Source organism: Hippocampus bargibanti, linkage group LG06 (assembly GCF_051943395.1).
Source record: "Hippocampus bargibanti isolate YZ-2025 linkage group LG06, ASM5194339v1, whole genome shotgun sequence".
Taxonomy (NCBI): Eukaryota; Metazoa; Chordata; class Actinopteri; order Syngnathiformes; family Syngnathidae; genus Hippocampus; species Hippocampus bargibanti.
Window position 1 is genome coordinate 13,766,880 of NC_142739.1, and position 16,817 is coordinate 13,783,696.

The 16,817-nt window shown below is 42.0% G+C and overlaps 1 protein-coding gene across 8 annotated transcripts in view; it reads right to left on the bottom strand.

The window, feature by feature from the left end:
• The window catches only part of LOC148896567 (focal adhesion kinase 1-like), a 62,717-nt gene that overhangs the window by 4,111 nt on the left and 41,789 nt on the right, over positions 1–16,817 (bottom strand). For 6 of the 8 annotated variants that reach the window (XM_088998720.1, XM_088998719.1, XM_088998718.1 and 3 more), the window contains 7 exons: positions 11,533–11,610; positions 11,261–11,449; positions 9,900–10,025; positions 8,214–8,276; positions 5,685–5,724; positions 4,165–4,268; positions 101–256 (listed from right to left, as the gene is read on the bottom strand). In XM_088998720.1, coding sequence (XP_088854846.1) covers positions 101–256; positions 4,165–4,268; positions 5,685–5,724; positions 8,214–8,276; positions 9,900–10,025; positions 11,261–11,449; positions 11,533–11,610 — 756 coding nt within the window. Of the gene's footprint in view, positions 1–100; positions 257–4,164; positions 4,269–5,684; positions 5,725–8,213; positions 8,277–9,899; positions 10,026–11,260; positions 11,450–11,532; positions 11,611–16,817 lie in introns of those variants that run through there. The other 2 variants (XM_088998721.1, XR_016115293.1) reach the window with 2 other exon arrangements.

Consider the following 16,817-nt stretch of genomic DNA (forward strand, 5'->3'; position numbering starts at 1 on the left):
TATTCTTGACAAATCATGTGTAAAATGCCAACAAAGACAGTCTGTTCGAGAAAACATGCAATTGAGTCAATTTCTGACAACAACAATGTATCTTGGTTACCTTGACCATTGGAACGTACTCCTCGGGAGGAGCTGGCTGAATCTTGCTCGACATCTCGATCACAGCTTTCACCAATCCGGTCACATTTTCGTACACCTTGTCGTTGGAGCGGTCCAGATTGGCGGTGGGAGGGGGGCTGATCTCTTGGGGCTGTAGCTGAGCAAAATCAAGGACCAATATCGATGAGCGCTGTGTTAACCAGATATTTTTTTTCTACTGTATTTTTTACTTTGCACTATGTAGTTTTTTTTAATGAAATGTTTTGTGCAGTTGTACTTTTCTCCTGACATGTTCTTTTGTGCATAGAATACTTTTTATCTTTATCTAACATATTTTATCTTTTGACCTCTCACCCCTTTGAATTTTGCGGCTGTAGATTGCAAATTACCCCACTGTGGGACTATTAAAGAATCAGAATCAGAAAACCTTTGTCCCACAATGGCTTTCTGATTCTGTATAACAAGAAACAAGAAAAAGGTGGAGACAATACAGATGAAACATGCATTATGAATATTTTGTGTACATCTTATCCAGGGTCTACATGAGCTAAAGGGCTAAATTCGGAGGAACTATTCAACCAAAAAGATCTACATCTTGACTGAGATGTAGATCTCAGTCAAGGTTAAACATGCCGAAGACAGATCCATTAGATTTATCAGACTGAAAAAATAATGAGCTACCTACTTAGTTCTTTGTTCAGTGCCAGTGGAGGTCATATATTCTACTCTTTTGAGCATACCCAAAATGATGGCATTACTGGATTGCATTGAGTTCACATGAGCGCATCAACCATGACATCACAAATGTCAGAAATCATACTGAGAATGTTTCACATTCCACCCGACAGGAATGTTGTAAATGTCATATCTTGAAACTGTGCTATGTGTCGAGACTTGAGTTCAGTGCGCAAGAATTGACACACCCAGTTGTATCTGCCGGGTGAGGTTGGTCATACAATTGTCAATCTAAACAAAAATTATATGTTATCTTCTTCAGACCAGTCACCCAGTTTGATAGGAATCAAATGAAACTGAAATTAAATGATGGGGGCAAATGCCCGTGAAGTTCTACGACAGGGTGCTAATTCTCCACTATAAAAGCCACATCAGTATGTATTGGTCTTTTATGGCCACTAGAGGGTTCTCAACCACAGAGAATGTTCAATATCGTATTTACTTCTCTAATGCAACTTGAAACAACCACACAGTCATGCAATTTGAAAGTGACACGTTATCTCATGCAGTCGAATGCATTTCCTGTCATTTGCTGTGCATTCTTGTTCCCTGCATTAGACATAGCATGAAAAAGTATGATGGCTACTACTCAGAGGAACTTCAAATGAAAACAGAAACAATTAATGGAAATTGTACAGCAGGACAAAGAAAAGGTGGACACAGAATATGATGGCCAGCAAGTCAAAGAGGACAAGAAACTCCATCTGCTCACATTACACGGGCAAATGTTTGAAAACTGACAGCTGTGTGGTTGCATTTTCAGTGCGGTATCAAGCTAAAATTAGTATTAGTAAAAGTTAAGAAACTAGCGAGGAAAGAGAATGTTTGCATTGAAGGGCAATAGTCTTGTATTAACTCATTCACTGCCATTCCCAAAATTATTTGGGAATAGAAAATATGGCGTGGAGCGCCATTCCAGAATTGGTCCGGGGTTTGGTTTTTCTTGCTGGGGGTGGGGGTACCGATAAAGCGTTGCTCAGACCTCTGGGAATGTTTTTTTCCCCTTCCACGAGGGTTAGGATTTCCCTTTTTTCCATGTTAGCGCTTTGTTACAGCTTCAGCTTGTCATGATCTGGTTGGCGACCCACGGGTGGCGCTGTCGGCCCCGCCTGCGCCTACACAGGTGCTGGTCATCCCGATCAGTGGCAGACTGCCGCGTTCGGATTGGCGACCAATGGGTAGCGCTGTCAGCCCTGCCTGCTGCCTCGCAGGTGCTGGTCATTTCCAATCAGTGACAGTTAAAAGGACTCCCGGCACGACCATTCGGTGTCGGGTCATTGTATGCTTTGTATGCAATTGTATGCATCGTGTATGGATTGTATGCTGTGCATGTGTTTGTTTTACATTGGCTGACTTTTAATCTTGGTTTTCCGTTCAGATGACTTTGATGTTTTAGATTTTGTTCCTGATGACTTTATTTTAATACCATTTGACAAACACAACCTCCTGCTCCCTCCTGCCTGCTTTTTGGGATCCACAACCGCCATCACCACCGTACAAAACGTGACAGAATGACCCGACCAACCATCGGATCCCGCACGTACAACGGACCGGTCTCATTTCCACCCTGTGCCTGGCAGTTAACGTCCATGTCGAGCCGATGCTTCGTCCCGTGATTGTGTGAAAAGGGTCACACTCACGTCCACGACAAGCGGTGCCGCTTGCACGTCCACATCAGGTCGGGACTTCCTTGCAGGTGGCCGTCCAGGGTGACACTGGGTGTCTGGCAGTGCACGCCCACGTCCAGCCACGCTGTCGTCATGCATGTTGAATTGAGTGGCATCCACGACGAGCTGTGCAACGTCCGCGTCCACATCAGTCAGAGACCACACTCACCGCTGGATCCTGGAGCTGCTATGGACTGGTCTCGTTTCCCCGGTGCCGGGCAGTTCGCGTCCACGTTAGCCCACGCTGCGTCGAGTTTGAATTGAGTCACTCGACGAGCCGTAACGTCCGGTCGAGACCCGTTCCCATACGGCCGTCTGGGGTGCCACTCTGCGCCTGGCAGTGCAACATACACGTCGCGCCATGCGTCGTCACGTGATCATGCGAGAAGGGTCGCACACACGTCCACGACGTTCCGTGCCGCATCTTCGTCCACGCCAGGCTGAGTCCCGTTCCCATCAGGCCGCCGCTCACCATATGCTGGACAGGCGACGGTTGCCGTCTCCAACATCGTTTCCTGGCGAGTTGGACCTTTTGGGAGACTGTTGGGACTTCTGAAAGCAGTCCTTTGAAGGGGCGGTACTGTCATGATCTGGTTGGCGACCAACGGGTGGAGCTGTCGGCCCCGCCTGCACATGCACAGGTGCTGGTCGTCCCGATCAGTGGCGGACTGCCACGTTCGGATTGGCGACCAACGGGTAGCGCTCGCAGGTGCTGGTCGTTCCCAATCAGTGACAGTTGAAAGGACTCCCGGCGCGACCATTCGGTGTCGGGTCATTGTATGCTTTGTATGCAATTGTATGCATTGTGCATGCATTGTATGCTGTGCATGTGTTTGTTTCACCTTGGCGGACCTTTACTATTGGTTTTCTTTTGATACTTTGTATTTTTTCTGTTCGGGTGATTTTGATGTTTTAGATGTTGTTCCTGCTGACTTTATTTTCATACAATTTGTCAAACAACCTCCTGCTCCCTCCTGCCTGCTTTTTGGGATCCGCAACCGACATCACTACCTTGCAAACCGTGACACAGCTGTTGTTAAAGCATTTTATCAAACAATACTGTATGTATGTATTGCATTGTATTTTGGACAGCCGCCCTCATTTCAAGCTCATATGACTCCAAACCCCTATAATTTAGAAATTAACTATTTTTTCTGATGAAAGAAGGAAGTCTAAGGCTTCTAACGCTGCATTAAATGTTTATTTATATAGTCCTAAAACTCAAGACTGTGGGTCCTGCAAATTGAGTAAAAATGACAAAAACCCTGGCATTGGAGCGGACACATTTTTGCACATTTCTGGCAGTGAATGAGTTAGAGGTGCATGAAAGGGGGAGAGTGGGAAAAAATAAGAAATTGATCCAACAGGAGAGCAAAATAAATGTGTGTTGTGTGATGCACACAAAGCGAGACACGCGATATGTTGCTTACCCGCCAGGGCTGGGAGTCAACAGTAAGGCAGAGTACAGGAGGAGGGAGAGGAGGAAGAGTGAGAGCAGGCAAACCAGAAGAGAAGATATTAATTTGGAAGCCATAAAACAGGCATCGTATTGTATATAGTAGGGGACGGTATTGCTTTGGTTGCTCGATGACATTGAAATGATCAATATATCTCATGTTTATGTGTTTTATTATAGTATGACGTTTGCAGCTCTCTTCTGTACCTTCACGCCGTCATTGTAGCCATCTGCAGTGTTAAGACCGGCCAGACTGCACTGTTGGCTTTGGGCACCAGGTCGTGGTGGTTTTTTCGGGGGGGGCACGAGTTCTGCAGGAAACAAACATCTTTTTAGTCCTGGAGGAAGGTATGTAGACTCAGTGCACGATAATTTTATAAGTGTGTATACTTGAATCTCATGAGATTAAACAATGGCAAGGCGTTTCGAAAAATAAAAGATGAGGGGTCCGCCTCAAGTATTGAATTACTTTGCTCAAACTATCACTTGTGAACACTGAAAAGGAAGGAAAGAAGTCGAAGATGGCGCGCGAGTAGGCAGCCGTCAGCAAAGGCTCTCACGAGCCTTGATTCTTTTTTGGTGTTGTTTTTGTGTTTTCTTTTGTCACTTTGTGTCGTCCATCATGTGGAATTGATACAGATTGTTTTTCAGCCTTTACGGCCACAACATTCATCAATTCATCAAGGAATAGACTGTGCTGAGCGGTTGCGCCTTTTCGGCAGTACAAACATGTCAGCACCATTTTTGATTGGTAAGAATGTTGGGGCCATTTGATTGTCATCGTTAGACAGCTCTGGGGCGATTGTGTTTTTTTTTGCACCTGGAATGGGCAGTGTTTTCACATCCCCGCTTCGTTCAGCGGAAAGGTCGTTGCTGTTGGACAGTCTGCGGCTGGATGGGTGCATAGCTTGAGGAGCCCGCGATGAGAAGAAAGGAGCATTAGCACAAAGCGCCGATGCGTATGTCGAACTGCCGCGGCTTGGAATTGAAGCGGATTTACGTGGAACAGCAAATGTGAGACATTCTCTTGGTCAATGGATGCTACAGCTTTTTATTTGCTTTCAACAGTTAGCAGAGGTGCGCATTCCACCATGACGTCCTATCCTTTCACCCCCCCCTCCCCATCCCCTTTCAAATTGCTGCTGCGGACTGCAAATTTCCCCATTGTGGGACGAATGAAGGTTTTCTGATTCTGAAGATTACCTGGTGAAAAAGACGCTTGATCTTCTCCTGTTTCATCTAGAACTGCTTCATACAACAAAAGGGTACAGAAAGTGCTTAAGTGCTTAGTGTAAATTTCTCCACTGTGAGACTAATAAAGGCAAATCCAATCCAATGACTGTGTCTTTGTGTTGTCATATTATTTTATTATATATTTTTTTGTTCTTCTGACTTTAAGATGGTGACACAAGAGTGGCTGCCTTATCAGCAGCTCCTGGATTTTGATTTTCTACTTCTTCCCTTCCTTTCCTCTTCTCTCCGTAACTTCGCTGCTGTGAAGTGTAAATTTCTCCACAGCGAGACTATTAAACTAAAGGCTAATCCAATCCAAAAGTGCAGGCTACATGATCAAGAAACTGTCTGTTGGATGGAAACAAATCCAAAGTTCTACGAAGGAAGCAAATGCACTATTGACTTAAATGTGCACTTGAGAAGCATAAATGGAAAGAGAGGAAAAAACTGTGGTTGCTACACTGTAATTTAAAGGTTACTGGGATGTCTATTACCTGCTTTGCCAACAGGCTGGTATATGTGTTGGTTTCCCGTCTGCAAAAACAAACATATTCACAATACTTTGGGTTAGCAAGTATGTATGCGCAAGTGGAAGCTTGAGAGGAAATTAAACGACTTTACAGGCGAGACTTTGCGTCGAAGACAAGTAAAGCAGGCAACTGAATTTTCCAATCAGACAACACTCAATCTCTGTTTGCCATAGGCAGTGATGTGTGTGTGTGGTCTATCATCTTATTACACAAAGGTAAAAAACACATACACACACAAAGAACACCGGCACATTCCTTGACAAAATGTTGGTTGCAAACATAAAATAAAACTAGTCAAGTTAGAAGTTTAAATTCAGTCACTTGTTTGGCTTTTCTGTGTGAGAAAATAAAAGTGATGGCAGAGAAAAGTCCTTGTGCAGTGGGAGACCTGTGGGTTGACAACCAGACACTCCAAAATATTTGACAACAGTAACACAAATCCCCACTTATAGGAGGGAGATTTTTCCCACCACAAACCACATTCTATGGGAGAAGGAGGTCAGACAGCGTGATGAATTACAGAGACAGAAATATCCCTGTTGCCAAGGGCAACATTCGGTGCATGGCCCGTACTTCTTGCTGGTAAGCGTTATGAATGTTGACATCTCAAATGCATTAAGAATGTAGACATATCAAATTATTTTATCCGTTATCTAGAAAACAAAAAAACATTCCATGCCCTTTTTGGGGTGGGGGGTTGCTATGTGCCCATGTGTCTCATGGTCTATTCGAGTGTGTTCGTTTACACAACCAGGTAGCTGAAATTTCCTAGTTTGAAATTGAGGAAAAGTGCTGACACTCTACTCACATCCATCGGCAATTTTGAAAACCTACCAGACACTATGCATTGTAGTACAGTGAAATTCATCTGGAGGCATTTTCAGAATTTATTCTCCAACATTAAAACATGTGAACTGGACAATACAGGATTATCAAGTACTGCATAACAATAAACACCACAAAGTGGGAATGTGTTTAATAAAACTGAGTCTGAGTGCCAAAATCGAATTGGCGGCCTTATGACCATAAATCTTGTGTACCCCTTTGTACAGTACAAAAAAAGGAGCATTACTGATTAAAGTCATTGTGCGTACTCGATCTATCATATCTGAACTCGGCGCTGCCTACCAATGATCTCCTCACTTAGGGATCACGTTCGCGCCAAGTCTGAACACGGTTTTATTTGAAACCACCCATGTGGGATTTTCCTGTGACACCAGGCTCAAAATCGTTCAACTGCATTTCATGGTCGGACTTGGGCTGAATACTCACAAACAGAGTGCAGCAAGAGATGAAAAGAGAGAAGCGCAGCGATGACGGTTTGGTGCTTATGCAATGGGTTTCTATTAATAACCAGCCGTGATGTGGGAATCCACTGACCCCTTCATTGGTGACCCCAGAACAAATGGGTTATTTCCTGCTCCAAGATCGTAACACTTTGCTGTTATTAAAAGAAACACATGCTGGCGCCATTTTCTTAGTGCGACCAACCAGAACCTGTCTCGGTCGTCTCAAACTTCTTTGTGTTTTTACCAGTTTTTCCGCATCAGAAAACCTTTAGGTGAGCCAGTGGAAATTTTTCAATTCAATTTAACTGGTCTAAAAATTTGCATTTATTTAACAGAGAAGTATCTTTGTAAATTAATTTATGTCACCAAGATATAGCGGCAAGCACAACAATGGTATTATTTGCCACTAGATGGCAGAATCACTACCAATCAGAATGAAATACAGTAAAGTCTCGTTATATCGATATCGGATATATCGATAGTCCCGGTTATATCGATACTATTTCTATGCACGCACGGAGAAAATTACATGCAAACAGGGTCGGATATATCGATAGTCCCGGTTATATCGATATTTTTTCGGACTCCCTTGAATATCGATATAACGAGACTTTACTGTACTGTACTTCCAGATTTTTGAGTATTTGTGACTTATTTGAGTCATTGTTTCAATATAGTGCATATGAGGTATTCATTCATTGAACATTAAATACAATGAAAAAGATTATGGAAGAAAAAAAAAGTCAGACTTCTGCAGTACAGTACAAGCACATACTACTGCCGAGGAGGGAGGCCTTTTCTTTAATGTCGGTGGCTGATATCCGTAGCCTTCATAAGAACTTGTGATACCTGAATATTAAGACTGGTATCGGATGGATACTGACACTTGGTACTGTTACTCGCCTATAGCTATCCTCAATACTTTTTGAAAATACGCTATTTGTTGGTATGCATTAAAAATAATAATAATAATAATAATAATAATAGCCGTTGCTATGATAGAAGTTGGAAAGTCTTGGTTTTAACATAAATAATCAATAACAACAGGAAATCCCACTGACAAAAATGATTAAAGCTGTCTTGAGTGCCATCGGAGTTGTTCATGTTCATATCCATTTTGTCCTGAGCAACACTACGGCTGGACTACCATTGCTGAGAAAAAAAATACCCAGTTTGATGGAGGCAGAAAATGGGAATGACTTACTTGTGGCTGCAGTACTCCGTCATCTCGGTCCAGACTCCCTCGAGAACTTCTCGATTCTGGTTTCTAGCCGCATAAAAACGACAACAATCAGCCCCCCCAAAAAAAACTGGCATCACCAAATGAGGTTTCACACAAGACATCAGACAACTGAAAGCGCAAACAAAGTTTTACCAGAAGGTTAAACAATTTGGAAAATTTGGGGTGCAGCAAGCACTTTCAATATGATACCACTGACAGTATTCAAGAACAAGACTTCCAATAAATTAGCAGTCAATCGCAGACACAAACGGCAACAAGAAACTTTACCGCCACTTTCTCATGTCTATCCAAATCCAATAAAGACCATCTACGACATGTACACATACAATCCCACTCCTCTTGCCTACCAGCTGTCCAAGGCAGGACTTGAAGACCAGCATAGCAATGGAATTCATATGTGCTTCTTATCTGTATCCGTGCGTGTGCCAGGAGGTTTATGTGGTGGAGAACACATCCAAACCTCCAGCACACTTTTAAATGACTGTAAAGCCCGGAGACGGAGAGTTGGAAAGAAAAGGAGGGATGGAGAACTTTCTCCCCCAAAGCCCATCTTTTTCCTCCGCCTCCTTCTCACCCCTCCCTGAAGGTGCTGCGTTACAAAACCAGACAGCAAACTACACACACTTTTTGGAGGGAGGAACTTGTGTGTCGTCGCTCACTGGATCTGTGTGTGTTGACTTGATTGTCAGATTCGCTAAGACTAATATTACCATGGAATTCACACAGGCCCTACCTGCCTGCAAATACACATGCAGACAAACACACATGCGCATGCACACACATTTGTCGAAACATCCCTTTCCTTGCTTGATTGTTATTTTTGTGTCAGTAAGCTTTCATTTTGTTAACCAGGAGTGACAGGCCTTCACCATATTTGCATGCTGTGCAACAACAGGCATGCCACAGAAGGGGGTACAGCAGAATTGAATGGTAGCACTATGAAGGTAATCTTTCAAAGGAAAAGAATCACTCCTATAATTTTCCACTATCTTATAGGTCCAGCCGTAAGAGCCTAAAATTAAAGCAGTTTGAGGTGAACAAGCGTCTTCTGTTTCACAGCAAGTTACCATGACGCCAACAGGAACTGAAATGCCTCACATTAGGAGCAATTCTGAGCTGTTAAAATACAGAGAGGCTAATGTCAGCAGAAAATAACAGTTGTGAACTTCAGCTTGGTAGCAGATTTGTTCTGAAAAAATAAAATGTTGAATATAAGGAGCTAAAAGTCTCCCTCGCCAACTAATATGCCTTGGGAGGTATTTTCTTGTTATGACTGCATTAGAATCCAGAGTATTGCTTCAAAAATGCAGTCGAGTACTTTTTAGGCAGATGAGAGCACGTTTGTAAATATGGGATGAATTTTAGCAAATAAAACAAACATCTTGGAGCAAGAACACAAACAACAACAAAGAAAAAATAATAATAATACAATAGTTAAAAAATGCACGCAACAGTTTTTCCATGCAGGTATCAATAACGCATCTGAAGTTGACACTTAATCGAGCATCATAGACACATGATAATATGTCTTTGTACAACTTTGTTATTATACCAATCCTCTGAAGCAAAAGGTGAGCAAAAGGTTGAAAGAACCTGGTCACACATGTCCTGTAACGTTCTCTTCTCTGTGTGTGTGCTGTGTGTTACCAGCAGCCTTTCCTCCTGCTCGAGCCACCTCTGATCCTCCTCCATCTGCTGCTGCTGTATCATCAGCTGATCCTCCATTAACAAGCACTGCTGGCCTACACACTGCTGCATGTCTACCGCACTGTCCTACACATAAACACGGACAGACACCCACAAAGACGCCACACACACGCAAAAGACGAACACACACAGACACCCAAAAAAAGATGGTGCACAACAACAAACATGCAAAATAGGGACGTATGAATGAAAAGACACATGCATACATATAAAGGTACACAAAACCAACAGCAAATTGAGAAAAACTGCAGCAACACAGTGGGCAGACAATGAAACTAATGGATGTGTATGGGTTGATGGTGATTCAGAAAAGAAATCAATGCCATACGCCAAAGTACTCCAAAAGTCCAGAATACCTTTGGTTGAAAATTTTGGATGAACTAAAAATTCATAATAGCTATTAATAGGTGAACCTTTGGGCATTTTTGAAACAACTTCGAACAGTTCCACATCACAATTCGTTTTGCACTTGTGACTTGCTGTTCTCTGACAAAAAGCTGGACAAAAAAACAACAGCCATTTGATCCATGAATGGACCAATACACTTTCACGGACGTTCACCTCTGGAACTTTCTGTAACTCTTCTAGTCTATCTATATCTTTGTTGAAACCTGCTTCTGATGACATTTACAGTCAGGCTTCTCATTCCGTCTCCCCAATGTTCTTTATTGCTGTATTGTCTACGTTCCTTCTTCTGCAAATTTCCCCATTATGGGACGAATAAAGGTTTTCTGATTCTGATTCCTCTGAACAGGTTTCACTGGGAAGTAAAGTCCTTGTGTTTTTTTTTCATCACTGGCCAATAAAACTGATTATGATTAAGCTCAGTGGCCAACCCTGCGAACATCTTGTTTGAAGCCTCGCAATAATGATATGGTGATGCTCAATTGCAGGTGGTGAATTTCAACTCATGATGTCAAACCAAGAACAGCAGAAAGAGATTACGAATTATATCCCCATGTTAATTGACCCAAAAAATGCGTTCCTCAATCAACAACCTGTTGTCAATTTGGAGCCGTTCAGCTCCTTGTTAGAAGTAGTGCGAAACGGCCTAAAACACAGAACTGTTGGAAATATGCACTCAAAAGTTGAAAGTAGAACAAAATAAATCAACATTAAAGTGCATTTTAAGTTCATCCTGAAATTTTACCAAATAAATGCTAAATGTCCCCAACTCTTTGCCGGGAGTATGTTTCTCTCTGCTCTCTGCTTTTGATGGAGCACCCGTAAGATGTTTCTCAGACTGGGGAGGAATAATTTGCGCTGTGCAACAAGATGAAAGACGAAAGCTGGTCTCTTACCTCCATAGCTGAAGCCCAATGTGCTAAGTCCTGTCCATGTGGCTGAGGAAGGTGCTGTACATGTGAGTGTGTATGGACATGGTGGCGCGGGTGCGTGTGGGCGTGATGCGTTTCCAGCATTGTGGCCTGCGGAGGGTAAAGGGCACTGGGTATTGAAGGAAGGGTATGAGGGCCCGGATAAGCTGCCATCTGACACAAGCAGGGAGGACAGGGTATAATGAATGAACCACATTCTCCGCAGAGTTCACTTGAAGATGAAGCAGTTGACAAACCTGGTAGTGTCCGGGGTGTTGGGCACTGGGGTAATAGCCTTCACTTGAGCGGGGACTGGGATAACCTGGTCTGCTAGGCTATGGTGACAGCAAAAGATAAAGCAGATACAACAGGTAGTTACAATCCATGTTGATCAGACTTTCTGCCTGAAATCATTTTTAGAGGGTCATTATTGGTAATAATACACAACACTCTTAATTCGTCAAGCTGTAACTATCAACAAGCATAGTTACATCGTTACTTGTTACATGCATTTTAGAATTATAAGAATGAAGGAAGACATAGTGGCGAGATGTTACAGCTGCAAACGGCCATACCAAGTCATTTCAGTCTTTTTCAACCCACCCTTATCGGATTTGCTAAGGTCACCATCTACTGGTGCATGACAGTAGCGGCTTGAAAAAAAAATCACAGAAGGAAAACATTTTTTAAATCCCAGAATAATTAATGTGTTTTGAATGATAAAGTGTATATCGTAATATAAAGTAGTCAACAACGTATATGATTAATTCGTAATCAATGGCATGCTTTTTTGCACATGTTTAATTTAAAGGCTGATTATTTTTCACAGTTTGCAAAGGAGTGTTCTTTTTTTAACTAACAACGAAAAAGGTCTTGGTGAGAAACAAAGGGTCCCGATTCTTTCCCATTCCAGAGCATGTCTTAAAAAAGAAATGAAAACAAAAATGTTGAGCAGCCGTTCAGAAGATTTGTGGCAAAATTCATTGCAGGCACACAGACACATTGATCATTACAAAGTTGAAAGTGCTGGACTGACATGCAGAAACAGTGCAGCCACAAAAACGTCACAAAGACTCAGAACCAGTCTGAAATGCGGCTGTAAAATGGTTTGAATATGATGTGCTGGCTTGCAGACAGCCAATGTTTATATGATTTTGTTCTTCAATGTTGTTTCACTGCTGTGCAACACAGGCCCATGAACTGCCCATCAATATGTGAATGATTGTTCCCATATCTTATTTTGATTCGTGGCATCTTTAAAAGTATTGCCGGTTTGTAAGACTAGTGGAATGAGAATTTGGAAAGACATTCTGAGCAAGCTAAACATAGGGGGTGATAATCTGAGGACACATCAACGCAAAGTCCAACACAGACATGAACAAACAATTGCCACGTGATGAAACACCAAAAAGACCAATCAGCAGCACACTGGCAGGTTGAGCACAATCATGCCGACTTTATAGCAATGCTGTCTTCTCCTTCAATGTCATTCCATTGACCGACAAATAATTTGAGGCTTTGACGAGCTGGGCCAATGGCGTTAGGGCAGGCTGGGGAAAACTACGCGGCCACATACGGCCCGTTAGGCTTTTTAATCCGGCCTGCCCAACTTGTCCAAATTATATTAAAAACAGTGTCTGAAACTCGTGACAAAAAGGTAGCGGACAAAAGGGCACAACCTTATAACGCGAAAGTCCGGAGGAAAGAAGCAGACTTCTGATTGGCTGCCGTGCCGAGTATGCAAATTTTAACTGCAGGTAGCCTATGTCTGTGTGCTTGGCGACGGTACACGTGTACTGTTTGCGCGTGAAGGCGAGGGCGTCCGTGGCGAGTTTGTAGAGCGCGCGGTCAGGACAATCCATCCATGATTTAGCGGAGTTTAACACAGGTAGGTATTATTGATCTTGAAAATTTCGTTGTGGAATAATATGTTTTGAATGTTGAAAGTGATTCCATTTTTCAATAAATGTTGATTTCTTAACTTTGCACCTTCGATTGAAACTTATTAAAAACAGACGCAATCTTGATAAATCACAGTGCATATGTTATTTTAATCTATTTCAATTTCCTCCTCCCAGTATCTGCGAAATAGTCTGTAAATGCCATATCTTGCATATTCCTTGAGACAAATTTTTTAATTGATCAGGGATATTTTTCACATTTGAAAGACAGTTAATAAATTGGGTTGTAGTGTTCTTACTGTGCTATGAGGTTTGTACACACTACATTTAAAGGACAACCGGCACCATTTTTTTGGTTTCCTACTGACATCAGAAAAACGTTTCATAGCATCTAAAATACCCAAAACACGCAGGCTGATATTTTTAGTCAGATGAAAAACACCAATAAAAATGACTTCAAAATGAATCCGGAAATGGCCAGTTTCAGAAGGTCCCACCTCCTTGTTCGTGACGTCACGCCAAGATGTCTTGCCTTGCTCAATAATCAAAACAATGGCTTCAGATTTGGAGAAGATGCTTTCTTGGTACTCATCCAGTTATGAATATGTTTCAAATAGTTCTGAAGAGGAAACCATAAATGTTTGCAATTGATTCAAGGAGTCCTCCCATATCAATTCGAGCCGTCAATGACAGCAATGTAGCACCCAGAAACTGCAGAAGATGACGCCCAAGCTCCGTTGGAAATGGGCTGATTTGTCTGCTGGGAATTTATGTCAACTCGTATCAAATAATAGTCTTGGTGCAACACACAACGATTCACCATCACATTATGTGTTTTCCTTCTAATTTTGCCATCAACATGGATCAACACGAAGTTTTCAGACCAAACAAAGTACCGCAAAATGCATTGTGTGTCGCTTTCTCGGTCAGGGGTGGTCCAAACACATATACGTATATACACATACATACATACATACATACATACATACATACATACATACATACATACATACATACATACATACATATATATATATATATATATATATATATATAGTAAAGTCTCGTTATATCGATATTCTCGAGAGTCCGAAAAAATATCGATATAACCGGGACTATCGATATATATGACCCTGTGCGCATGTAATTTTCACCTTGCGTACATAGAAATATTATCGTAATAAGCGGTACTATCGATAGAACCGATATCGATATAACGAGACTTTACTGTATATATATTGTGATGTCACGAGATGCTGGGTTCTGGATGGCAAATACATCCCCCTAAGATGGCTTCACCCAGAGAGAGTTTTGGCCCCATTTGGTGGAAGGCAGCAATTCAAACACCACACCTGTGGCTGATCACGGCTTGATTGGCAGGCAAGGCTTTAAAGGCGGAGAGCCACTGAGTGTGAGCTCTGAGACAAGCTCTGTTGCTGTGCTCTGTGGAGAAACTGATTGCTGCGTGGAACTCATTGCCAGTTGGGACCATACGACAGGACACTGGATTCGGACCTTGCTAAAGGTGGCTAGGCTACATGAGGAGGACATCAAGAGGGGTGAGGCCGAGAAACTCATGGAAAAGAACTCCATCTTCAGTTTCACCTCAGAAGAGACTTTATTATGATTTAAATATTGGAAGAGACACTATTCTTGCCTTTGTTACTTGTGAGTTCCCCCTGAAACCCTTTATTAAAACCTTTGTTTGTGTCGCCCATTGCGCTCCTTGTCCTGTCCCGCTAGAGCTAGCCTCTCATGACATTACAATATATATATATATATATATATATATATATATATATATATATATATATATATATATATATATATATATACAGTAAAGTCTCGTTATATCGATATCGGTTATATCAATAGTACCGCTTATTACGATACTATTTTCATTTCCCTTGCACATTTCTAGTCTTTTTATGTATAATTAGTACCGTTTAGTACGATACCCGGTTATTACGATAATCCGGTTATTACGGTGCTCCTTTTCATCCCCTGCCGGCCATTTTTGTTGTTTATATCGATATATCCGTCGCGCCATTGGTCAACTTGGTCACGTGTCTTGTTACATGAGCCGCCATTGGTCGCGCCATTGGTCGACTTGGTCACATGAGCCGCCATCGGTCGCGCTATTGGTCGACTTGGCCGTGTGACTTTGTCACGTGACACGCCATCGGTCGCGCCATTGGTCAACTTGGTCACGTGTCTTGGTTACGTGTCACGCCATCAGTCGCGCCATTGGTCGACTTGGTCAGGTGACTTGGTTACGTGCCCAGCACCCGTGTAGCAGAACCATTTTCATTTTCAGACGCTAGCTCGTGTGTAGCAGACGAGATTGAAGTGTTTGTGTTAAAAGGTAAAAATGGGAAGCAGAAGAAGATTGATGACTTTTTTAAATTGTATACATAATACAGTAAGATGTAAGCGTTGCAGTTTCCCTGTTGTGTTATGTACATGCCCACTGTACTGTATATGAATGCAATCGTTTTTTGCAACAATGTTTCTTGTTTTGTCTGCTGAAGCGCGATGATTTTGAAAATTATTAACATTCCATACTGTGTATTAAAGGACAGCCGATGTCACTTTTTATTCAAATGCAAATAAAAATGACTTCACGCCAAGACGTCTTGCATTGCTTGTGAATCCAAACAATGGCTTCATATTCGGATAATATGCTTTCTTGTTACACATCCAGTTATGAATGTTTCAAATACACTGTAGTTCTGAAGATTAAAGCATACATGTTTACAATCATTAAAGAATTATATGTGCCATTTTGAGGCAACATTGGGGGAACATCTCTCACCCAAAAAAAAGGGAGCTAATGGCCAGCTCCGTTTCTTATATGGCGCTTGGCTGCCCTCTTTTGGCGGCTTTTGTTTAATGCAGTTCGGCGCAGGATCGGATATATCGATAGTCCCGGTTATATCGATATTTTTTCGGACTCCCTTGAATATCGATATAACGAGACTTTACTATATATATATATATATATATATATATATATATATATATATATATATATATATATAGATACAGGTATATACATATACATATATATACATATACATGGGAAAATTGGGCAAAAAGAAATGCAAACTGCGTGTAATATAAAACTGTCATGATCTGGTTGGCGACTAACGGGGGGCACTGTCGGTCCCGCCTGCACCTGCACGGGTGCTGGTCGTTTCCAATCAGTGACACTCAAAAGGACCCCTGGCACGACCATTCGGTGTCGGGTAATTGTTGAATTTCATTGTTGTTTGATGCACTGTTGTATGATGTTGAACGCATTGTATGCTGTTGTATGTAGCATTGTGTGCAGTGCATGTGTTTGTTTAATCTTGGCGGACTTTTAATATTGGTTTTCTTTTGATACTTTGTATTTTTTTCCGTTCAGAAGATTTTGATGTTATAGATTTTGTTCCTGTTGACATTATTTTAATACAATTTATCAATCACAACCTCCTGCTCCCTCCAGCCTGCTTTTTGGGATCCGCACCCACCATCACCACCTTGCAAACCGTGACAAAAACACACACACGCATTGTGGATTTGAGGAGTAGTTCAATTTTTTTTCGCAAGATTAAAGATAAAAATGTCTGGTATATACTGTACTTGCAGTGTTCAGA